The sequence below is a fragment of the Vanacampus margaritifer genome, chromosome 4 (genome assembly GCF_051991255.1).
Source record: "Vanacampus margaritifer isolate UIUO_Vmar chromosome 4, RoL_Vmar_1.0, whole genome shotgun sequence".
Taxonomy (NCBI): domain Eukaryota; kingdom Metazoa; phylum Chordata; class Actinopteri; order Syngnathiformes; family Syngnathidae; genus Vanacampus; species Vanacampus margaritifer.
Window position 1 is genome coordinate 21,969,890 of NC_135435.1, and position 27,044 is coordinate 21,996,933.

Here is a 27,044-nt window from a genome sequence, read left to right on the forward strand (position 1 = left end):
GCATGTCCTACCGGCAGGAGGCCCCGGGGGACGACCCAGGACACGCTGGGGAGACTACGTCTCTCGGCTGGCCTGGGAACGCATTGGGATCCCGTCGGAGGAGCTGGGTGAAGTGGCTGGGGAGAGGGAAGTCTGGGCTTCCCTGCTAAAGCTGCTGCCCCCCGCGACCCGAGCCCGGATAAGCGGAATTGAAGACGGAGCGGAACGGAGGACTTACTAACTTGGCATCAACAGGAAACAATTAAAGTGCCTTGTAAAATACTGATTCACAAGGTGGCTACTTAACAAGTAAGAAAATGACGGTGTCTTTTAACAACTACAATAGTTCTGGATTATAAACTTGGTTTATAACGATGGAATGATGTTGAAGGAAAACTTTAATTGGCTGCTCTCAATTTACTGCAGTTCGTCATGGGAATACAGTATAAGGTCCAAGATTTATTATTCATCCTTGTGTTTGTTTGGGATGCTAGGCTGCTTTATTGGTAGGTATACACTAAATAGAGTCTTAGGTCATTAGGTTACATCTGCTATTGGGATCTAAAATCTATAATAAGATGTACAAAATAATGTTGTGCGTGAACAGCATAAGATTAGGTCATGATAATAAAGTTTTACTGGTTAGCAAGATATCCTTAACATGATGTTTTTACACCCATGATTTTAATGAAATTTTTTTTTGAGAAAGTTCAGCAAATCACACCCCCGCGTTCCTCACCAAAACTCAGTTTCGCGATCAATTCGAGGGTGACCTGTTTTGTGAGTGATTTCTGAACTCACAGCGTAACGCTAATCGGTGTGCATCCAAACAGAATTCACTGCAGCTGTGCTCACGTTTTGGCTTTGACGTAACAACACAGAGGATGTTTGTGCATGATAGTGTTTCACATAGTGTAGTCCAGTTCATAAAATACACCGGATAGTTTGGAACAGTGCGTAAACCTCTTGGGACCCGTTTGAGTTCAAGCAAATGAATGCTTATTAAATCCAGTTTAAATGCTTTTGGATGGACTTTAAATGGTCACTGGAGCGCAACAAAGCTGCTGTAGATTTCAGTTGTTTTTTTTTTTTTCAGTCCTGCAACATGCCAACACTAGGCTGCAAATTCACTGTAATAAGAGTAGCTGTTCCGCTTTATTTCCCCAGTCAGCAGCAAAACATGGCGCTTGAAGACAATTCTAATAATCCGAGATAAGATGTGAAACAAACTCAATATGAAAAGAAAAGACAGAGTGTAATCACCGCTACGGATCGGGATGGATATTTGTATACAGCTGTTCCGTTACAAACAACGGGAATTCAGATATTACACCGCGTAATAGAAAACCCCACAAAAGACAAGAGAGAAAGAATTGATTTGCACCGACGCGACAAATATTTCACAACTGAATTCCTCCATTATCGTCTCTCTCAGACACAACTAATCTTCTCATTACCACACTCTGGATCGCATTAGACCTGAAGTGAAGCATGGCACAATGCTTAAATAAATCACTTGCTCTTCTGCTCTCTTTGGCTGAGTGTTCTGCAATATGGAGGGGGGGGAAAAAAATCAAATGGGTCAAATTAGTTTGAAGGTGCAGTCACAGTTGTCACCAGCAGGGGGTGAAAGGGGGCCACACACAGAACACGTAGCATCTTCCCACATCTTTCCTCCTCCCATGTGACAGGGAGGGAATGGGGAGGGAGGGATGCGACTTCGCTGGGAGGCCAGACAATTAGTGGCTGCTGGAGGAATGCAAGCTGACAGAGAAGAGGGGAAGGGAGTGTGAGGAAAAGTTATTCACGTGACGCGTCTCCATTTGTTGGCGTCCACAAAATGAAGACCTCAATCAAAGCGGTGTAGACCGATTTTTTTTTTTTTACATCTTAACCGTTGTTAGTCAGTGTTTGCTGACCATTCTCATAGGACACAATTTCTGAAGATCCCATATACAAGGGCTAAATTGTAGGGGTGGGAATCTATGAATGTCTTACGATTCGATTCCGATTTTTGGGTCTGCGATTCGATTCAGAATCGATTTTCGATTAAGAAAGGTTTTTGATTCAAAAGGATTTGATTGATTATGATTTTTGCTTCAATCTATAGATGTGCAAGGAATTGTAATGATCTACTCCAGTCTGACTCGCTAATGCTAATTAGCGCGCTACTCGCGGCACTTTTATCACCCAAAAGAACGGCTCCATGCTGCAAAAAAAACTTTCATTGGAATAACTTGATTGTGACTTTTTCCTTCTACTCTCTAATGTGGCTACAATTTAACAGTGTATCAGACCGCGTGGAACCACACTGCCCCTCAGTGGCCAAACCGGGTACAACATGAACAGCGCTCCAAATAAAGGCACACACAGACAAAGGCAAGACAGTATAAAATAATTTAAAAAAAATCGATTTTGAGACATTTAAAATCGATTCTGAATCGTACTAAATGAATCATACTAAATGAATGTCAGCGTCATGCGCGCCCCAGAGAAGTAGCGGACATGTGACGTGCATTTAAGATCGCGCACGTACTCGCACGCGCACAATAAACGAGCCTGGCACAGATAATGCAGTTACGCTTTGGTCCAGAGGTAGCAGTCATGAGTAAAAAAGTGACAAACTGCACAAAGATCCTTTAAATGCAAATTGTCATAGATGATATCGCATGAAAACTCTTCATGGCTAGCTGGTGTTTTTTCTAGCATTTCAAAAAAAGTTCCCTCTACCACAGCTCATTTTTCCTGTGCTGTGCTGTCACCGCTGTGTGTGCCGTTTTGCACCTGTGTTTCAGACCGGGTATCTAAAGATGCAAAATCAGCCATTACTATTCAGCTGAGGTTTGATATATCACATTCCGTGAGCTAAATTAATCTATTTGCATAAACTCCTCCCAGAACATCAAACTGAACGGCACAGCAATTTGTACGTTTGGCAGACGTGATCCTGACTGTGCCTCAATAGTAGATCAGCTTCCACATCTATTTGGGTGAGCAATCAAGTTTGCACACATTTTTGCATGTGCAAACATTTCATAACTCAGCCCCACAGTGTGTGGTGTAAACTACATGGCCAGCACAGCATACTGCACTCATTAAAAAATCGTAAATATTGAGCAGGTTTACGATGGTTGGCCCTGACTGTTTTACACCCCAAAATCACTCTCGACACCCCACAACCACAGTGTAATCGCTCAGGATAGTCTTTTAGAGATATTCATCAATTGGGAGGAAATTCTCCAATTTCGGCTCAATTTTCATTATGTGCGTACCCCGCTATAGTAGATCAAACCAGATCGTTTAATTCGATTTTCAAGTTTTTTTTTTTTTTAACATGTATCAATCATTTCTATCAGTACAATTCTAATTGTGAAATTCTATATTTACAGCATGACGCTGGGTTTTATTTAATACACCAGAATGCGTCCATGACTAATGTGCAAGACGAATGAGCAATTAATGGCGACATAATGAGAATAGCGTGTGTGTGTGTGTGTGTACGTGTCAACATGCGGAATGAGTTTTATGAACTCTAGGTTAGCTTGCACAATGAACTCAGCGGTGGAAATCTCATTGTAACGCATGATAACATGATATTATAGCATTAGCTTGTCGACGCTAATTTAAAAAAATCCATACATTCCAACCTTTTTTTCTAATCCCTGTTTTTTTCTTTTTCCTCTCACTCAGGCAAACGAGATTTTACTGACCAGGATTGAACCCCTGATACTGAAGATGATGACGGTACGCGAGTTGTGTATAACAATACAAGCAATAGGATTTAATACAAATATCCAATACGATCCAAGTTGAAAATCATATTTAGTGAATTCTGAGGAAAACGGCGAAATATCTGAAATCAAATATCCGGAAGAAGTCATCACTGCCATATAAATCACAAAGATATAAATCCCCCCAGCTTTTATTGCGGCCGTAAAACTTAAAATCACTCTCCTGCAAAATGACAAAAATGGAGTTAGCCCAACTGTGGTTCTCTGCGAAGTGTTTTTCATACAAATATTTACTGTAAGTATGACTTTACAGTGTCGTATCAATGAAACTGTCTCAAGTAAACCAACGGCAAGGTATGAGTGATGCAGTGGTTCTCAAGCGCAGTCCTCGAGAACCGCTAACCAGCCCGTTTCCCGTGGCTCCCACAAGCAACGCAGGTGTTACAAACGATCAGCTAATCAGAAAGCTCCGCGTGAAGCCCGATAACGATTCTCAGCTGTGTTAGCTGGGGAGGCATGGAAAACAGGCTGGATAGGGGTACTCGAGGACCCGGGGCTGAGAACCAGTGCATTAATCCACTACTGTTCAAAAGCTTCGGGTCACTCGATCCCTGTTTTTTTTCCAGTGACATTTAATTAAATGAATTTGACTTTATTACAGTCTATTTAAAACAACAACAACAAATTACATTGTAAAGAGTAAAGGTAGGTATGCTCTTGAAATTGCTGGCTAGGTCAATAATAACCCAATTTTGGTCAAAAATTGGACCGACGTGCTACTTGAGTTAATTTGACCCAAATTTCTGGGTTGTTTTGTATACAACAACCCATTTTTTTGTACTAATGAACCACAAACAAATGTGTTGCTTTGGTACAAAAAAACAAACAAAGTTGGGTTAACCCGTGGGCAGTATTTTATTTTTGAAATGGCTTGGTCGTCAGAACCATCAAAAAGCCCAAAATGGGTCACAATACCGCCTAGAGCAGAGGTGGGCATCGAGGGCCGGAGTCCTGCAGGTTTTGCATGTTGCCCCTCTCCAACACAGCTGATATATAATCAGCTCATCAGCAAGCTCTGCATAAGCCTGATAACGATCCTGTTGATTGGAATCAGCTTGTGCTGGAAGTGAGAAACCTCCAAAACCTGCAGGACTCCGGCCCTCGAGGACCGAGATTGCCCACCTCTGGCCTAGAGGTACAACTTTTTTATTTATTTATTTTTAATCAAAATGGGGTTATTTTTGACCCGGCAGTTTGAAGGGTCTAAGTATTATTATTATTATTTTTTTAATGGTTTTCATTCGAATGTGAAATATTTATGGCCTCAAACCGTTTTTATGCACAAGTGCACAAAATTGGGTTTACGTTTGGTGTCACAGAATCGGACCCCCTATAATGAGTTCAAGATATTCATATTTGTTTGTAGCCCAGAAAAAGCAATATGATATATTCTCACCTAAATGCACTGTGTGTCTATTATTACACCGTTTCGGGCTACGTGAAAAGATGCAGACTTGCAGTGTGTGCGCCGTTTGCACACCTCAGTTTGTGCCGAAAGAAGGGGTGGCGAAAGAGCGAGCGAGCGAGTAAGAGAGAAAGGGGGAGGATGGTGAGGGAGTGAGTTTCGTGCAAGGGAGGGGACAGACATTCTCCAAGCAGGGGAGCAGAGCCTCAGTCTGGCCAGCAAGGAGGAGAAGCAGCATCAGCAGCAGCATCGCTGTCTGCCTCCCCCGGTTACTACCATCACTACCACTACTACCAACACCAGTCTGCATCCAGATTCCGGACTATACCCGCCCCCCCTTAGACCAACAAAAGAGGAGGTCGGCGCGGATTTTGCTTTTCATTTGGCAAGGGTTCCGAAAGTGAAGCATGCAGGAGGAGAGGCGTGGAGGCGCGGCTGCGGGATGCGTGCGGTCTGACGGGCGCGCAGCGACCATGATGCCGCTGCTGTGAGAGACTCCCGTGAGCTGCGCACCCAGCCGCCCTCTTCCCCTCCCTCTCCTCTCCCCTCCTCTCATCTCCTCCCCTCACCTCGCCAGCATCGCCGATCGGCACTCATTTGAACGCGGGGACACGGAAACACCACCAGACACTGGCCGCCGGCGTCCTGCACTGGAACTTGACATAAACAGGTATTTTTTTGGGGGGGGAGCGTGTGTGTGGATTCTCCACATGTGTGAATGAATGGGGTTAATCCCATCTCTTGTTACCATTTCCATCCACCCATTGTCTCTCTGTGGCCCTGTCATCGCATCCATGACATGCTACTTGACCGGAATGCGGTGGGATCACGTAGACTGCACTCATTTTGTTTCAAGAAAAAGGAAAAAAATGGTGCCTTGCATCCTCTCCTTTGCGGCTGCAATGACACGCGCTCCCCCCAAAAAAAAAAAAAAAAAAAAAAGAGAGAAGGCATTTGAATGATTTTTGTTGTTGGATTTATCAGGGAAACGCGCACGTTTAAAATGCAGGCAATATGATCTGAGGATGCCCCCCCCCCTCCCCTCCTCCATCACAGTGGTGTGCTCCTCTCCATATCTCTCTCTCTCTCTCTCTCTCTCTCTCCCCCCCGTCGGGCGGTACAGAAAGCAATCATGCACATGTGTGTGCATGCATGTGCGAGATGCGACGCACACGCCCACATTCGTCCACACTCCGCCGTAATCCGCCATCATGTGCTCCCGGAGACATGACGTAACACACATGCATATACAGTATCCATGATGTGTTGATACCCCCCCCCCCCCCCCACACACACACACACCACCACCACCATCCTAAAATATGAGAGCAAATGACCCCGATTTGGCAATTGGGAGAAATGGGTTAGCATGAGAGTGGCACACATATTGTGAAGCTGTGACAAATGGAGTGCTGGTGAGTGCAGTGCTGATCAGATGCCCCCCCCCCAACCCCCCCCCCCCCCCCCCCCCCCCCCAAGGGAAATGGAGGAAATGGGTCCCCGGATACAAGTGATGATGGCCTCGGGCATGCTCAAGGGAGTAGGTGTGGCTGTGGTGGCTCCCTTCTGTCTTTTATTTCTTCTGGAGTTTTCCCAAACTGGAGGGCACTAGGACCACAAGAATTCTTCACACACACCAATGCAAGACACTCTTTTTTTTTGTGATTGGCTTGACCTCATAAATCAATAGCTCTTTAAAAAAATAATAATAATAAAATAAGGAAATAGTACCAGAGAAATGTTTGTTTACTAAACAACTTTAAGTTATAAGCCTGAATGAAGTCAATTAAAGATATTGAAGATTTTTTCCCACAAATTGAAACAGTTCCCAGGTGTCTTAATGGTGACACATTCGGAACATTTGCTTTGGAAAAGCTTGCATTAAATCTGAAATTAAGTCACCAAGTAAATCTTTTGGCATTTCTGAAAAAGTTTCTGTGAGCGAGCCATTCTCCTAATTAAAATTTTATTGGTTAAATTAACCAGTGCTGGATTTGTGCATAAGCCATTCGTTTGCATTCTTGACAGTGAGGTGTGTGAGGGGGAAAAAAAAAGACTCCAACTCTGGAGGGAGTGTCAGAGTTTCCAAGTCTCCAGTAACAGCAGTTAAAAGTCAATAAATTTGTTGCTCGTTGTGGTTTTAAGAAAATATATTGTGATTATTTTATGTGTGCCTGGGAGGCAGGCAGCGGACTTAGTTCTTCTTTAATTATTGATGCTGACTTATTGGTTCTTTAGCCACATTGTGCTGAACAGTCAGAACAGTCACATATGTACCGCTTTCCTGTATCGCAAGGAGTTACATTTACGGTTTTATAATTCTTCCTTTTTGACATCAAGGGTAACCTTTTGCGGTGAAATCACAAAAATTGAAATAAAAGTTGTAGACCAATTCGATATCTTAATGTCACACAGGTTGACCTCCATGATTTTCAAGGCAATTTTATTCCTGAAAACGTCAATTGGAATCCAAAATGTACTTGGACATTAAAATTACAGGGTTCCACTGTAAAAACATATAGTTATAGCACCGACTAAGAAATGCTAGGCTACAAAAAAAGTTTGTAAAGTGTGAATGGAAAAAAATAGGACCTAATTACTAGAGGTGTGACAAAAAATCGATTCTCATAAGAATCGCGACTTTCATTTAGTAGGATTCAGAATCGATTTTAAGTGTCCCAAAATCGATTTTATTTAAATTATTTTATACTGTCTTGCCTTTGTCTGTGTGTGCCTTTATTTGATGCACTGTCCATGTTGTACCCGGTTTGGCCACTGAGGGGCAGTGTGGTTCAACACGGTCTAATACACTGTTAAGTTGTAGCCACATTAGAGAGTAGAAGGAAAAAAGTCACGATCAAGTTATTCCAATAAAAGCTATTTTTTTGCAGTGTGGAGCCGTTCTTTTGAGTGATAAAAGTGCCGCGAGTAACGCGCTAATTAGCATTAGCGAGTCAGACTGGAGTAGATCATTACAATTCCTTGCACATCTATAGATTGAAGCAAAAATCATAGTCAATCAAATCATTTTGAATCAAAAATTGCCCCTAATCGAAAATCGATTATGAATCGAATCACAGACCCAAAAAATCTGAATCAAATCGAATCGTGAGACATTCAAAGATTCCCACCCCTACTAATTACTGAATATTTTATGGATAGATAAACTAAATGGGCAAAATTTTCATAGACATGCATTTTTGGGAATTTGGCAGACTGCACTGCGCCATCCTGGATGTTCCGGCGGACTGGGAGCATTTTCTTTTACAGGCCCTGGCACATCAAAGTTGACTCATGTTTTGACCAGCTAAAAGCAAGTCTAAGTTGTGGCGCAGGTGGTGTAATGTAATTTTGTTGGATTTGATTAAGGTGCAGGCAGATACATTGTGAGCTCTGCGGACGTGTGATGGATGTCATCGTATTTCATTCACAAATATGTCAACAGTGGGCATTGAACTCTCTGAATCATTGCAGAAATCAATTCATTGATTAGTGGATTAGTATTAATGTCATAGTTGACACACACGGATGCACAATCGGATGGCCCACTTTACAGCGGCCGATCTTCTTGCCCTTCCTTATAAACGTACTTCGCCTGCATCGATCTCCTTGCATGGACTCCAGCAGGTCCGTTTACACTTCCATCATTTAGACCATTTTCTGCATTGAATTTAAGGAGCCTCTCCAATTGGCCGGGAAGCAATTCGGCTGTCTTCACTGCCTCAATGGTGAAAACGCGGGTTTCTAACTGTGCATGTCTATTAAAATACCAAAGTAAAAGTAAAGAAAGTAAAGAAAACTCAATTTATGTGGACAGTTTGTGCTTGACTTGTGTTGAGCCTGAAAATAGACCCGTATATGTTCTTGTATGAAGATAGACATTCTCTAAATGAACTCCACTTTCCCATGTCAGCGTTGCATTGTACAGAATAGTCAAGCCTGTTGCTCATGCGTAATAAACTTCCCCCTTCATATTTTATAGTTGGGCCTCTGGAGTGCTTGCCCACCCCATCCAATGTGAAATTAAACAACCAAGTAAATATATTTCCTATCTGCCTGTTGATGAAAATGTGGGACAACTTTACATTAAAACCTACATTGAGTTTCTCCATCCATGATTGCCGAAATCAAGCAGTGGTGGCTTTTCGTGCATGTTCATTTGCAGTCTGGATGTAGAGGTGTGACCACCTCCTCAGGAGGGAGTCTCATAATCTCCACAAGTCTTCTGTACCACCAGAAAAAGTTGCTAAGTGTCAGAAAAGTCACTAAATATAGCAACAAATTCAAAAGTTGGTACAAGTGAGGAGCTACTGAGTCCTTTGAAAATCAAATGAGCTGTGACTGACAGCAGCACCTCAGCACGCCGTGCATGCCAGTTGCCATTCGAACACACAGACAAAATATCGTAACCATCAATAAATCCATGCAGTTATTATTATACATGTCCCTATTGCTTTCAATTGATCACAATGATAAATAAAGGTAAATTCCACTGATTGTCACCTTGCGAAATTCGTTCTCCGCATTTGACCCATCCCCTGAGGGAGCGGTGAGCAGCAATGATTGCGCTCGGGAATCACATGGTGATCTAACCCCCCCAATTCCAACCCTTTAACTCTTTGACTGCCAGACGTTTTCAGAAAAGGGATGCCGTGGGTGCCAGCCGATTTAAGCATTTTGAATGATCTTTCAAGGTCCACAGAATATTATGTGTTTGGACTATGGAAACACACATACTACCAAATGAAAGATTGGACTCTCATCTTTCCTCAGAAAAAAAAAAGTTTGTTTCTACCTTACTCCGTTTTTCAGTAATCAACAATAGAAAATGGTTAGTTTCGCCTCTGTTTTGAAACAAACGTCTTTTAACGTCTTTGGCACTCCTCCCTAGGATTTTACTAAACGTTATTTAACGTTTTTGGCAGTCAAAGAGTTAAAATACTGAGTGTCAAGCAGGGAGGCAATGGGTCCCATTTTTATAGTTTTCCCGGCCGGGGATTGAACCCACAACCTACCAGTGTCAGGGCGGACACTCTACCGCAAGGCCACTGGGTGGAGAGTGTGCCGTCTCCACACTAAACGACAAACGTCTGCTTCTAAACCTCCTTATATCGAACCGCCTGAGATTTATACCCACTTGGATGCAACATTAGAAGCCACTCATGTTATGCTATGAAGAGAATGACCAATAGCGCGATCAGCTAAACAGTACGCACTGTAAGATCATTTTGCATGTCCTCGGTGTTGTGGCTGTGAATGAATGATCTTCGCATTTGCGGCTGCTCCGCTGGATGCGCCGGTCAAACTGATAACATGCAAATGGTGGCGCAAAAGGTGATACAGTCATCCGTCATCCCTTCCGCCTAATTCCTGCGTCATTACACCCTAACGGGACAATGCAGGCGATACCTCGCTTGGTATTATCGAGTCATTTGTGTGGCGACGCTAGCTCGGGTAGGAAGGCTGAACGCTTCATTTGTCAACGCCTAACGTGCACATGTCAGGATGTTGGCTCCGTGGAGTCTTGAGAGGCGGCGCGCTAATTGTTAATCAGCGCTCATTTAAGACGACCGCTCTTATATTGTGATTTGTTCAGACAGCAGGCGGACATGAAAAGTGCTTTATGTTCCAGAACTGAAACACGTGATACTGTATTTTCTTCATCAAGGTGTGTTTAATTACGCAACTGTAGATCAGGGCGGAGTAGTTATTAACATCGTACTCGTTAGGGTCGCGGGTGAGCTGAAGCCTAACCAGATGACAAATAACAATTCACATGTACAGTAATGGACACTTTAGAGTCTTAAATAAACCTCAAACATCAAATTTCACGTTGAGATTCGAATCCAGAACAGCACAGAATTGAACGCTGCAGAGGGTTAGTGTTAGGTTAAGGTTATTGATGAATATATATATTAATTCAAAGCATTCCTATCATAGATTATGATAGTATTATAAAAACAAAGACAACAAAAAAATATATAAATGACTACTCTGTGTCGATTTGAGTTTCATCACATTAGTGTTGACTCAAAAAAAAAAAGACTGTCCAACCCCTACAAGCTACTATGCTAATTCCAATGCGTGACGAAGACATGGTTAGAAGCTAAAGCAGTCACGTTCAATGAGCTTGAATATGCTCAGTTCATCTGCACCGAGCTGCCATAATAATTTAAGGTCTTCAATTATCCTAACAAGCACATTTTTTTTGAATATGGGATTGGAACCCAGCAGCACTCTGGACTTTTCCACCAGTCTATAATGAGGCTTCGTTAAAATACTGTGTTGCATGTTACAAAATAAGTGAAGGAAAAATAGAGAACAACACTGAGTATCAATGAGAAAATGTGGAGAAGTTAACAAACCGAGGCTAACCAGAGGAACTAAGACGTCCCTGCAACAATGGCACAACATTGGGGAGCAACCAATCGTCATCATTTACAAAACTTGTCGCCGTATCCACAAGACACAAAATAATCTTTAATAGTGCGCAGGAAACGATTGGAAAATAAGAGTTTAAGTGACCATGACGACCACATGGTCAAGTGCCACAATGTTGTCACAATATTAAAAACAGAACATCCATTAAAAATGTAGGTTATATTCCATTGGTGCAGTTCTAGCACCCTCCGGTGGTTAGTTTGTAGATGCAATTTAATTTTAATTAGGAATGTTTTGGCCACTTTATCACTCCTCAAAATCAGTCATACCAGCAAATATTTTTCAACAATGCTGTCAAAAAAATAAATAAAAATACATTACTTTTGGCCCGATTCAGCCAAACACAACATTGTGAACTACATAGACCATGATGCTTTGCGCCGCTGAGCCAATAGGAGCACATGACGACATGGCCAAGCTTACTTCTCCGTACACAAACACAATATTATGCTTTTCCCCCTCCAATATGAGCTTTTGTTAAATAGTATTTATTTATTTACAATAATGTGACTTTTTACATATTATTGCGTATTGCCTCCACACAATATCGTGATAATTATCGTATCGTGAGGCTCATATTGTGATATTTATCGTTTCGTGATTTTTGGATATCGTTACATCCCTAGTAGGTAATAGTGCTCGTGCCTCATGTCTGAAAAAAGTGCACCCAAGCCCCCATGAAGACAGTAAAATAATTATATTTTCACACATACAGGCAGCACTTCATCCCCAAGCCCACCGAATTACACTTTTGCATCCAACTATAGTGCAGATCTGCGTGGCTTTTGGCTTTCACATGATCATGTTTCTGTGTACTCCGGCCGAGAGGAATATGGCTGCCAGTCAAACTCGGTGCGGGGGGGGGGGGGGTGGGGGGGGGCTGTATTATTCAAATTACTCTGATTGATATCACAGACACTGAATGCTTTTCAGACACATTTTCTATCATATGCAGTTCACAAAAATATTTTACCTTGTGTAATTTCACACATGATGGCACTCCAGAGACTCAACTATTTCATATACAAGCAATTAATGTGAAATATAGTGTCTGTGAAGTGAATAATTGGTTATTTTTTTTCCAGAGGAGGGAAACGCAGGCATCTTTTTGAGGGAACTGACAAGTTGTCTTGAGTGGATGTTGCACCTGCCAACTAATTAAGAATGTGCTCTAGGTATAGCCAGTATTTGAAGGAAGACGGTATATGACGTGTATTGTATGATATGATGACATGATGACAGAACTGTGTTGGATTGTGCGTTAGACTCCATGGCGGTAACTTTGGAAAAATAAAAAATAAAATAAAAGTAGTTTGTAGTGTGGATATTTAGCTTTTGTGACATCAGTCCTGGAACTTTACTGACACACCTCATATAAAGAATATGTTTTGTTGAACAGCTGGACTTGCTGAATTAGGTCACATACAGTCGTTGTGTTTTAAAAGCACCCATCCATTAGCAAGCGCGGCTTATCCCCGAAAGGGTAGCAGAGGGACTGGAGCTATACCCAGGAGACATTGGGAAGATGAGGGTTTGTTCAAAGCAGAACATGTAATCTATTGATTTTTTTTTTTGGGACAATCTTCCATTCACTAACAACACAGCAAGCTATCCCTGCCACTTTTACCTTCACTTTGTTAATTTTAATTCACCTCATTTCACTCATTATTTCTCCCAATTTTACACTGGCTCACGTACCCTCCCTTTTCTGCTCATTATATTGTAGCATTCAAGTGTGCAGATCATATTCAATTATTACTTTCATTTCACTGCACAAGCCACAATACAGGAAAGCGCTGGAAAGAAACTCGCTCATTTTAGATTGTCAGATTACACGTAAAAAAAAAAAAAGAGACAGTTTTCCATTTCTAATTAAGTGGGTCATCTCACGAATGTGTAATGATAGTTTCCTGATTACATTATCAAAATGGATATGGATCATCAATCACTTATTCATGACATCTCTTCTAACTTTAATGTGCCTGTATTATGATAAACTGATGTTTTAGTGGCTTGTGTACAAATAGTTTGATCTCTGGAGTGACTGCCAACCCAACAAGTGGGAATCTAAACAAGTTATTGAAAACTCGCCTATATGCTGTTTTGAGTTTTTTTTTTTAAAACTGCCCAAGATGCTACAAGATGGTGCCGTGGAACTATATATATATTTTTTAATTAAGCAATAATAAACTGTTTTTGGTTAGGTTGGTTAGGGTTGGAACTATGCATTTAGTCAATTATAAATATTGGGGTGGAGATATCAATCATGAGTTGCAAAATACACGCTAGCATACTTGCGCTTTCTCGAAATCAAATAATCTGAAAGCCCTTTATTTGTAAGGGTTGTTCTAAGATGAGTTTAAAGTGATACATTATTTTGGAATCACAGTTTGTGGTACATTCAATCATGTGCCCATACTGCCTCCATGAGTTAAAATTCTTATTTCAACACTCAGGGCTCAGCTACTTTAAGTTCAAGAAAGCAGCCGGCATGTAAAGTCTGCACAAAATCTTCATCTTTGAAGTATTTTTGACAAAACCATGTCACACAATTAAAAGACCCGGGGACTGTTTTGAATTGTACTATTGTGCGTCTCCTTGAAGGCAAAAGCTTGCATCGTTATTTGAAACAATCACAGTAGTTTGTATATACTCATTTCAAGCTGCCGGGGGTATGACAAGCCCATATTAAAGCACCGTGTAATTCCCTACATCTCTCCCCTTAACATCAACCCATCAGCCACGGATTCAAACATTAAATTAACAGTATTGACTTACATTTTAGGCACTTAGGAGAGTTGAACGATGCCGCTGAAGCGCCATCATCTTTAGAGAGAGCAAATGCCTTTTGACTCACAGGTCTTGTATTTTTTAAACGAAACAAGAGCGTGTGAAACAGCCGGCCGGGCGTATTTGTGTCTAAAAAGGAAACACTACTGAGGCAGGTGTCAACAACACTCGCAGACAAGAGGTTGTTTGGAGGATAATTAGCAATCAACCTGTGACGCCCGTCGGATATGAGAATGTGTTTGACGCCGTGAGCTGGGCAGGAGAACTAGTGTTTTAGATGATGGATTGATTTTTTATTGGATTACGATGAATGAGGTAGCAAGGCACAACAGTAAAGTTGCAGCTGGGCAGTTAAACAGTTAGCCGAAACTGGCAATAAAGCGCTGTAAGGTTGATGGGAAAATGTAGTGTCATAATTAGTTCATGGGGGTTTGTGACTAGCGGTGATGTTTATAGAAATGCTCCATCAGAGAGATGCTTAACAATTACTCATTGGGCAAGTTGATACATTTGCTTTTCACTGGAGTGCAAACCATATTGTCATAATGATCTGTACAGATGTCTGTGTGCATGTGTGCCGGAAACCACAACACAGTAACTAGTGTTTCTAAAAGATGACACAAGTTATGTAACTAATGTATTTAACAGGATTTAGTCGCATTATGTTAGATATTATTAACATTTAAATTCTTTATTTTCATATATTAACCATTGTTATACATTATTAACATCTTAATTCTTTATATTAACCATGTTGAAAGGTTTTATAGACGTGTAAAGCAAGTAGTGTTGAACTCAGTATAATTAGACCCTAAGCTGGAACATATTATTTGGTCTAGAAGTTCCTTCTCTGTGGGAAAACACATTTGGTCCTTGAGAACAGAATCTGTTTCGAACACGCACCCCTGACTCTGTTTTCGCCATCGCTCACGGAAAAGTACCCAGAGAGTATGTTTTGTCGACAAATGAAAGAGAGGCGGTCGGTTTTAACTATAAGAAGCCATTTTACACGCGGAAGAGACACATTCGGCGCTCTGAATTCCACCTGTTAAGTGATGAATTGTTACGATGTCCAGAGATCTCTGTTAGATTAAAATCATTTTTGCAAAGGTGTTTTTTCTTACATTAAATCTGTCTTCAAGTTTTGGAACACGCAAAGAGGACAAATAATTTTATTCCTCTTTCAATTACCATCTCTGAAATGTAACAAATTATATGACAGATGCTTTAACTTCATCAAAACAACAGCAGTGACAATTCTGTTTTTATGAATGACATGCAAGATGTTCCAATGATTGCATTAAAGCACCACTAAGGAACTTTCAGTTTATGTTGATTATGGCGGCGCCATATAGACGAAAGCGGTAAGGTTATTCCCGAAGGAAGACCACATTTCCCACGATTTTTTTTTTTTTAGGTCACGCCAGCGAGTGAAAGCCGGAACAATGTTGATCCTTGACTGTCCTTTTATCCGGGTAGCTTCCCATTTTCTTTTTTGTTTGCTCAGACAAAATGTTTCAGTTGTTTTGCAGCTTCTGCCAGGAAAGCAGTAATCGTGCGTTGACAAATTGACTTCCGTCTTTGCATGAGGAAAGGGGGAAGTGATGTATGCCGTAAGGCCGTCAGTACTTGTAGTTTTATTGTGTGGCAGTATTCCTACCATCCTCCTCAAAGTTGTTTAGTGCCAGTAAAAATGATACAGACCCCTTAGGCCATGGCGAATGTAATTCAACTAGTTTTAAGTTTCATCAGAAGAGTTGTGAAAATATTCTATTAAGTTGGAAAAGTTCCTTAGTGCTACTTTAATGTTGACTAAAAAGACTATGACCCTATGCAGGACTTAAACAGGTTAAAGGCTGCTAAAATTTGATTAAAGAGGACAGCTGGTCACTGTAAGGTCTGCAACATGATACTGAGAATGAGATGGATGGTATACTACGCAAACTGAGTTTGTGTAAATGTGTTGTTTTTGCTGCATGTTATTCCCAACTGTGGTTACTTTTACTAGCAGTAACAATACAATATTACCACCTAAACATAGAATAACCGAGAGGAAGTATAACGTTTACAATGACGCCGACATATGATGTTAAGACAGGTCAACATCACATTGTTTATACTTAACTGAAATTGTGACTTTATGACTATGTTAGATTAGGATAGTGATGCACTATAGTGTGGCTGTCATACAAATTCGGGTTATGTTGCCGGAATATTAAAGAAACTCATTTTCCAACAGAGTTCTTCTCATAGTTCTGTGCTAATAACCCAAACCTTAGGCCATATCATATGAATTATATACAACTGAAAGTCAGAGCAGCGTCACTAAATTCGAAGTTGATTCTAAATTGTGAGCCTAATTTTGTTTTTGTCCTATCCCCAATCAACATCCCCGAGGAAGTACTTTACAAATGTAGTTAAAGTCCCCGCCATCAAAAACTCAAAGATGCTTCTGATGAGGCTGGCTGATAAAAAAAATGAACTGTCGGCGTGGAAGTTGGAGAGCTATAAAGAGAGTTATATATCTCCAGGCCTCTCTGAATTAATACAACGATAATGAAGTCAAAAACTCAGACACTCTGATCCAATAAAAAGAAAAGAACCGTGTATGGTAGACGTCAATCAAGTGCTATCTGTGCCCACACTGTCTCCAGAGGAGGTCAGTCAGTAGAAGTTGTGTAGGTGGGCTATGACTGCAGGGCTACTGATGTATAAAATTGAAAAAGCAGTCCTGAAGGAATGATGTTAATGGGTTAACTTGACATGGGCCAACCAGAAAGGTGTCTCGGAGCACCCTTAGCGGCATGCTGATTAACCGACCCCGACAGCAAGATTACGTCACTTCTTGGTTTGTGTGGCAATGTCAGGGCACATCAAGTCTTTGCTATTTCCATGCAAGGTGTATAGAAGTTGCTTTATGCCTGTAAACAGGTCTTCACTAAATACCATACACAATATCGTACTAGAGCACCACTATTTTTCAGCTATACATTTTCTCTGCCGCTTGTACTCATCAGGGTTGCATGTGAGGTGGAGCCTATCATCAGCTGATTTACACTCTGTACTGGTAGTTAACAAGCTATTGTGTTATTGCTAATTCCATGCTATTGCTCAACATATTTGAATAATAAATTGGAAGCTGCAGACAATGCTAATCAGACAAATCATAATTTCAGCTGGTTTTCTTTTTTTAACTCCTGCAGTTTTTTTCTAGGAGAAAAACTCATCGGACAATCCAGTTGTGTTTGACTTTAGAAATTCGACCATTCCACTAATATGAAGTGGCTCTACTTGTATCTTTTCCATGAAAATAACAACTAGTCAAGTCTCATGTCTAATTAATGTATGGTGCAAGAAGAAACCATACCATAGATATTCGAACCAAAAGCACATGCTGATGTAATTCTCTATTAAAGCAAAACAGTGAGGCTGTGTTTTACAGCTCATTTGACATGTGCAGGTCTTTGTGGGCATGAGGCTGTAGTAGACTGTAGCATCAACACTGTAAATCCTAGGACTAATATGAAGCAACTGTCAAAACCTCTGAATGACAAACACTACTCTTTCGACTCAGTTGGCCGGTTTCTCTCATTGGTAAACAACGTCTCCAGCAGCTACTTCAGACTGTTTAAATTTTCAACATGATGCCTTTGCAAGCATACAGTCTGCTGCACCCGTGTATTATCAACACATGAATGATTCAAATACTAAGCCATACACATCATGCCTTTGCACGTGAAACAAATGGAAGCACAGGTCATTAACTTTCAACGTTTAATTACTTCATATGTCATACTTGCTATCATAATCAATGAATGGAAAGTGCTGCACGATATCTGACAACTGCATTCGTCTTGTGTTGAAACTTGATTTGAGAAAATTAATATTTTGACATCCATCATCGAATGACATTGTTTTTGCCATCATTTCTTTTATCATTCACTATACCATTGACAAAGGGTATTTTTGTTCGTATGTGTGAATGAATAATCTATATTTTCAGTGTAAAACAGAATCCTGCTAAAACAATTTAATCATTTTCTTGTTCCCCTTACAGGGGGATTTCCTATACTGGATATAAACACAACCCAGTTGCTTCACCATATGGTCTGCCCTTCACAAAAACAAGCTGACAATCCTCACAGTGCCAGAGCTCTCTTCTCCATGTACTCCTTCTCTTGTTAATATTAGGGAGTCTTCAGGGTTGCCATCCATGGTTTCTACCCTCATCAAGATTATATCAGCTTACATTGAAAAGATTTGCAAAGGAATGTTTACAAAGAAATTGGCAAACCAAATCAAGAAGAAAGAGAGAAGTAAAAATAAAGAGCCAACAAAATTGACCACTGACCTGCAAGCACATAATCCAACTCTGTCTAACACAGTGAAGACCACTGTTAAAAAGATCTCCAAATGCTCCTCAGCACGTAACGTATCGCTGGAAGACGACGACGGCAAGAACGACTGCTCGTCCCTGTCGCCCACTTTCAGTTATCGCGTGGCCATCGCAAATGGACTCCCTAAAACCGCCCCTTTTTTGAACAACAACAATGAGAGCATATTTCCCGAGGTTCTTTCAATCGACAGTAGCTATTCCGACACACTGAGCGACGCGAAGCCTATCCGGAGGCTGGATGAGCATAAATCGCACACTATGCCAGTAAGACGGAACCGGAAGAGCCTCATCAGTTTGGCTCCCTCCGACGGGAGTTCTGAGGGCGAACGAGTGGAACGCTCCAGTCTGCACACTCTCCGGCTGGGAGCTCTTCGCAAGTTGAGGAAATGGAAGAAGAGTCAGGAATGTGTCTCCTCGGACTCCGAGGTGAGCAACTGGAGGAAGACCCTTGGCATCCGGAGCAAGTCCTTGGACCGAGCGGGACGGCAGCAGAAGAGCTCCACTCTGGAACCCGGCTCCTCTTCCACGGGATGCATCAGTCAGACACAGGATGTCATGGAGATGATCTTCAAGGAACTGCAGGGGATCAGCCAGATAGAGACAGAACTGTCCGAACTACGTGGCCATGTCAACGCTCTGAAGAGCTCAATAGACGAGATCTCCAGCAGTGTGGAAGTAGTTCAGAGCGAGATTGAGCAACTTCGCTCTGGATTTGTGCAGTCAAGGAGGGAAACGCGTGACATCCATGACTACATAAAACAAATTAGCCACCAGGCCAATAATTCTACTCTGCGTATCCTCAATGTTCCTGAAGAAAGGTCAGAGAAAACAGAACATCTTATATATAAATTACTAAAAGACAAAATGGGTCTTGCTGATGCCTATAAAACAATTAAAATCGAGCTCGCTCACAGGTTAGGACAAACACGAGAATGTTCTAATGCAAAACCTCGTCCCATTATAGTTATATTTGCAACACCCCAAGACAGGGACTTAGTCTTGAAAAAATGCTATAAACTTAAAGGAACTGGAATTACAGTTTCTACTGACAGCTTAACTCGGGAAGGGAAAGAGCGAAAGGACAAGGCAATGTCCTCCTCACAAACCTATGAAAGTATGGATATTAAGGTATCAGGGAAAGATAAAGTAGTAGAGAGTGATGACTGGGATTCCATGGACAGTGACAAGGAATTAGATGAGCTAAGCAAAAACAAATATGCAATGGTGATTTCAAAGCCCGCTCACAAGGGCAAATCAGAGAAAAGACGATCCCATGACCAGAGCCGGTCAGGGGAGGAAGCGAGCTACTCAGGTGCAGTTCACTATGCCGATGACTCATACTATGACCCCGATAAGCATGGAAAGGCTTACTATTCCGATGTAACCTCTGGTTGGCTCTCTCAGAGTGACTACTCCACACCAAAACTCAGCCGCTCGGAATCAGACTGCTCAAAACTTTGCCAGTCATACTCGGAGGACTTTTCAGAGAGCCAGTACTTTACACGGGCCAATGGCTGTTCCCTGTTATCCTCCTCAGATCAAGAACTGTGGCAGAGGAAACAAGAGGACATGGCATCCTCTTGGTATGCTAGCCCCAGTCACCCACTCAGCCATGAGAATCAACCTTATGAACACAATGAGGTCGAGACCACTGAGACTGTTGACAGTGGGGTGAGCAATGGACTTGTTTGCATGTCTGGGGACAGAAGCCACTACAGTGGCTCCCAACTTTCTCTGCAAGCTGACCTGTCACCTTGGAAAGACTGGCATCATCTAGAGCAAGGAGCCGATTCAGGCTTGGAAGCGTCCATAGAGGTCAGCAGTCCATTTGACCCAACTACCATACCGGGTTTTCCAGAGAATATCACTAAATGCCAAGAAGTTGATTTACAATTTGAAGGGGAGGAGGAGTTCATGATGCTTGACAGAGAACCCACCTTGCCCCCAATAACCACCCACATTATTACACCCGTTGTAGACCGTGAGTCCACCAAAACACATGTGCGGCAGTCTAAAGGGAGTTCCAAGGGAGTAGCAAAAGAAAGTGCAAAAGTATCATCTAAAGATGCCTCAAAAGCTACAGCTAAAACTACAAATAAACAAACTAAAACTGTGTTGAAAGATGAAAACCCCAACACACAGGAAAAGGAAATTATTAAAGTATCTGCAAAGAATTCATCTAAAGTGACATCAAATGCCACTCCAAAAGAGCTAACGAAAGAGAAGAAATCCACAGTTAAAGAGACCCCTCAAGCCTTCCCCAAAGACAGCCAAAAACCTACAACTAAATATTCTACAAAACCCACTGTTGAAGATGTAGCTAAAGTAGCGCCTAAGGTCATTTGCAGTGAGACGGTTAAAGTCAGCAGAGCAGCCCCGAAGGTTTCCCAGGCCATGACACCAAAACAAAGTCCAAGAGAGTCACCAAAAGACAGCCCTAAAATTACCCCGATAATGAGTCCAGCTTCCACTCCCAAAGAGTCCCCAAAAGAGTCCCCTAAACAGTCCCCTATGATCAGTGTTAAAGAACCTCTACAAGGCACACAGAAACCTGCTGCTAAGGAGGTTACCAAAGATGCCGCAAAGGTACTCCCAAAAGAGATACCTAAAGAACAGAATAAGGAGAACACCAATAACAATAAAGTACCGCCAAAAAAGGATTCAAGCATTCCAATCAAAGAAGCACCGGTTTCTAAAGAGACCCCGAAGGTGTCCGTCAAAGAAGCCCCTAAGGCATCTCCAAGTCAATCACCTCAGGTAGTCTCTCCAGATTCCCCGAAAATAATTGCTAAAGATGCCCCCAAGGAAGCTTCAAAACCAGTTCCAAAGGAAACATTTCCTGAAATTGATGTCAATCACAGCTTTCACCAAACTCAAGGTAAATCCACAACTATGTATCGCAGTCAGAGTGAGATTCGAACAGAAAAGGTTGAGGAGGTGCCTAAATCGTGGAGCAGCAGGCTCAGTATAGACCTCAGCGAGAAGTCTTTTGGTTTTGGCTTTGGGTCTACGCTGCAAAGGGCTAAATCAGCTCTGGAGGTTGTGTGGAAAACTGGCCCTCAGAATACTCCCGCACCTCCTGAAGAACCCACAAACTCTTCTTCGTCATTCATGGGGCGTTTCCGCACACTCTCCACCTCCAACTCCCCCTCACCCGTAGACCCAGCTGCTCACAAAGAACCTGTTTACCACAAACCGGAGGAGGAGAATAAAACTTCAGAGACTGAAGCTGTCGAACAATCAGAGGATGGTGAGACCCACTATGTTGAGGTGATGGAGCAGGTTCTGGCTAATTTAGAGAACAGGACTAATGCTAACGAAACTGAAGAACTTTTGCAGGAATGCGAGCCTTCTCAGGACACTGATGCATTTGAGGATGTCCAGCCTTCTCAGGAGAATGATGTCCCTGAAGATTTTGAGACTTCAGAAGATTTCGGTGCCACAAGAGACAACGATGCGAGCCAAGAGGCACATGTCCTAGAGTACGATTGCGGCTTGGATGAACAGTACAATGAGGAGTACAGTGAGGAGTATGAAACCAACGTGACCGAGGACACAGCCGAGTATGACGCCATGGTGGAGTATTTGGATGTTGAGGAACCTGACGAGACAGAGGACAATGATATAACCGAGGAGCTGGAAGAGGGTGACGATGATATCGAGGAGATTGAGGAGCTGGTGGAGGAGACCACAGAGGTATCGGAGAAAGTGGATGAACATGAGGATGACAAAAGAAAAAGCATAGCTGAGGAGAAGCCTGCCGCCACTGAAGCACCACCAAAGAAGCGCATACGACCGACATTTAAAGAGGCTGCTCTGAGGGCATACCGGAAACAGATGGCTGAACTGGAGCAACAGATCTTGGCAGGAGGTAGGACTCCTTCCCATTCATTTTGATATACCTGCTTCTGACAACATGCAGTAAAGACAGAAATCTCCCTACGCTGGGCATGATCATTTTAGATCTCTCATAGCCTTTCATTGTAAATCAAAAATCGAATTGAGCTCATTGCATTGACCGGTATGACATAAGCTAAATTGTCCGTTATTTGGCATCATGAGATGAGAACACAGTTGGCAATCCAGCACCTTGTTGTAACCACTGATCCATGAAAAAAAAGAGGGCTGAGCTCATATGATCTAGAGGTTATTAGGTACAATATATTACATACTATATATTTCAGCAACTGACATAACGTTAAAAAAAAACCCTGAAAAAAAGCTGTCAGTAGTCATAGTTTCATAATCAGTGCACCGCTGTAATCTATGACAGTGCATTTTAACTTGTGTTGACTTTTTCGGCTAACAGAGAAGCGCCATTTTGACAAGACTGACTCATTGACAGACTGAATCACCCTCAGTGTTGCATGTTCGAGGTGAGGCATGCAGTGGACTCCGGGCATAGGACTCATGATAAAAACGTGCCACGGCTTACTGACATTTGGCTGTTTTTTTTGTACCTTGGTGGCACACACAGTTTGAGTGGTTTTCTCCTTTTGGTTTGTGTTGTCCAGTCATGTTTTCCCCTTGACTGTCAGAAACAATCAATGTCATAGCCTTTTGCTGGTTTCCACTGTATTCAACTGTACCATACACACAGACATGATATGTGATATGGAACATGATCCATCGTGAGGTTCTACACTGCCTTATTGAGCCATGTGACCATATATTCTTATGTCACTGCGGAAACTACTTTATAGTGTCGTTCTTAAGCTTGAAACGCCAGACCGTCATAAATTGAAGACCTCCTGTGCACTTCTGAAAGTTTAGGGCAAATGCTGAGCCTAACATCCTATTTGTGGAAGTTTCCTAAAACCTATCGAGAAAGCCCAACCTCTCTGAAAGTTTGGAGAGATTCCCTGGTGAGAACCGCTCTACTGAATCAGTATAATTTGAATTCTGGGGGTATCACCTACACAATACCAGGGGCTCTTCTCTCCCTGTAAAGTGCATTTTTCATAGCCACACATTCCTAAGAAATGATGCACTAAGCATAAAAAGGGTGTACCTCCTTCAAACTTCACTAGCAGCAGACCTCTATAAATATTCCAAGCAAGGCTGACCTGGTTACAGAATGCCCTTGGGAGTGTGAATTAGCATCTGAATACAGACACTGCTGTAGCCAGTTGAAGAAGGGGGAGTTGGCAGGAGTGGCATTGCTGAGACTTCCCTTCACAGCTCGCACACAGACCAGCCAGCACGCATCAGAGCACACATGACGATTGGCTACATGGGATGGAGGCGTAAAGCTAATGAGGGGTAGAATATGCATGTGTGTGCTTCCAATTATGGCCCTCTTTTCACCATCTGTAGTGAGACGTTTCTTTTTATCGGATGCATTTTTGGACACGTGCTAGCTACTGTAAGTCGGATCAAAGTATTTAAAGATATTTTGGGGTACAGTAGATGATTACAGGAGGGCTTTTGTTTATGATGCAATTCTGTTGCGGTATCTTAAACCTAATTTGTACATAAATCAGAACAAGGTATTGACTATGACTAACCTATGGTAGTGCAGTTAAAATAATATTCAAACACGTATGATAATAAGTGAGGGAGCATTGTTGTGCCTCATGACCACGCATTTCTTTGACGCTGCGCAAACTAATTAATTGCGCATAACTTGTGATCTCGCCAGAACGCCCATACAGTGTCCACACCAGGTCGTACAATTCTGATTTACGATACGATACGATATACTTTTATTTTCCCCGTGGGGAACTTTTTCCTGGACTCCGTCCAGCTGCAGTTTACAGTAAGGAAAAAACAACAGAATAGAAAGAGATACAATCAAAATTAAATAAGAAGTGCAGCAGTAGTTTACAGTAAGAAAAACAACAGAATAGAGAGAGATAATTAAAATAAATAAGAAGTGCAGCAATAAGTAGAAGTCTTCACAGAAGTATACATGTGTAGAGAAGTACATACACACACACTCCTATATATATATATTGCACCACTTAGTTAACCCATTGTCACAAAATCACACACCTTGGTGGATAACTCACTAGATTTTTAGTTCAGTCTATGTTGAGCATTGTTTTTTGTTTTGTTTTGTTTTTTACATCAGGAATAAGTTTTATAGTGGTTAGTGTATTTTGACACTTGTTGGACAATTAGGGTTAAGATAGGTGTGATGCATCTGCAACAAGAATCTTTTTCATCCTACGCCATTATTTGTGATTAAAACTGTTTGTACTTTTTGCCATTTAAGGGTTTTCTTTTGATTGTTTTATAGTTACGGCCAATGTGTTTGCATTAGTTAGTCAGAGTCTGCGTTCCAAGGGTTACGTTGATTTTTACGCCAGAGTAACACCACCCCGCTGTCACCTTAATTCTCATGCCAGAAAAATCTGGCACTTTTCCGTGTCACTTTTTGGTATAAACGAACATCGATAAAGAATGGAAAAATGAAGTCAACCAGGCTATTTTCTGCTTTTCCAATTAATTTTATATGTTGTCATGCATCAAATGATCTCGTTGGAGGATACGGTGTTACTGTGACTCCGGTGGATACATGGCAAATGCGTCATCTATCATTAATAATAATTTAATTAATAATTTTCTGGGATTTCAGTCTGCATAATGCTAGTTTCTGCTGAGAACAAAAAAACTAATATAAATACATACTCAGAGCAGTAATCAACCTGCAAATGTTTCTACTACTACTAAAAAAAAAAGTTGAGTACTGCACACTACTAGAGTATATTATTTGTTCATTCTGTTGTGCAGTCCTGGTCCTTAGGCAGTGCTGGAGTCTCAGCAAGTAATGAGTGCTATAACCAACTCACAACTAATGACTCCCGGGTCTTTTCGAAGCTAAAATTACGTGGCCTAGAGAGCTGTGAAGTCCCCAACACATCTCTCTTTCTGTCGTAAGTTCATTCTCATGGAAGTAGTTTGCGGCATTAGAAATGACAGATCATTTAATTACCTCTGCCAAGGAGGTTGTCTGTGATGGAGGTGTTTTCCGGTGGTTTTTATGTTTTCAGCCTAGCTGCGAGTTTGGCATTACCTTCACAGATATTTGAAGCTCATGTTCTAATTAAGGCAGTAGCAAACTCAGTTGGAAGTCAGGCAGACTACACTCTAGAGTGGTTGTCAGCCAATCACATGACACAAATAGAAACTGACAAGACAATCATTCACACTCACACCATCACAGAGGGGAAACTGAACCAATGCAGCCTTCCCTGAAGTCAGGCAAATAAAAAGGTAATCTGCTCCTTTATCAGGTTTCTTACCCAAATTAGGGGTCTTCAATGGTACATAAATCAAGATCGGTATAATGATTAAATCTTACCTTTGAGGCGATGTAATTTTTAAAATGAAATAGTAGGTATTTTGCTGGCTATTTTTTCTAATGCCGAAGTAAAACGCCCGGTTCAGTAAAACCCCACCTCAAGAAATCGTAGTGGAAGAGGAGGGGAGAATCGGGAAGAAAGAAAAAAAAAGAGAGAAAAAAAAAAAGACAACCCTGAGTAGGTCACGAGCTGAAGACCTGCTGCTTACAGGGCGAGCACTCTAACCACTGCACCATTCGTTCAGTCAAAATCAACAGTACAAAAAGTTTTACTTGTAGTTGACACAAGTGTCAGCCAGAACCCTTTCTGGGATTTTAAGACGGCCAATTGTCATTGCACTTTGGCATTACAAATGTGAAGGATAATTAATTGCTTTGAATGTTTACTGACAAAGGCTACTTTTGTCACTATCCCATGGAGGTGCGTTCAGTCCGCAGAAGCGGTGCGGGGGTGGCACCTCATGATGTCAAAAATGTCCAACAGCTCGTTTTCTCAGTTTGGGAGGGGCTGGTGCTTGGAGAGCAGAATTAGGGGTGCTCACTTTCGCTCCTCGAGAGCCCCTATCCAGCCTGTTTTCCATGTTTCTCTCCACTAACACACCTGATTCATGATCAGGATCGTTATCAGGCTTCTGCAAAGCTTGCTGATTAGCTGATCATTAGATTCAGCTGTGCTGCAGGGGGGAAACATGGAAAACAGGCTGGATATGGGCTCTCGAGGACCGAACTTGAGCACCCCTGACCTAGAATTTCTCATAGAGGGGCAAATGGAGGAAAACACCACTTTGCTGATGTTTTTGGTGAGGAATTAACATTTTAACATGGTTGAACGCTCCAAAAAGTAGATTTTTCACGTTAACCCCTAGGCGTTATTGTGACCATTTTTTGGCTTTTTGTTGGTTCTGACCAAGCCATTTCAAAATAAAATACTGCCCA

The 27,044-nt window shown here is 41.8% G+C and overlaps 1 protein-coding gene across 4 annotated transcripts in view; it reads left to right on the plus strand.

Annotated features, from left to right (window-relative positions):
* Positions 1 to 5,378: 5,378 nt before the first annotated feature.
* unc13c (unc-13 homolog C (C. elegans)) overlaps positions 5,379 to 27,044 on the plus strand; it is a 139,039-nt gene continuing 117,373 nt past the window's right edge. For all 4 annotated transcript variants that reach the window (XM_077563377.1, XM_077563378.1, XM_077563379.1 and 1 more), the window contains exons 1-2: positions 5,379 to 5,845; positions 18,464 to 22,673. In XM_077563377.1, coding sequence (XP_077419503.1) covers positions 18,620 to 22,673 — 4,054 coding nt within the window. In that variant the 5' untranslated portion in view covers positions 5,379 to 5,845; positions 18,464 to 18,619. The remainder of the gene's footprint in view (positions 5,846 to 18,463; positions 22,674 to 27,044) is intronic.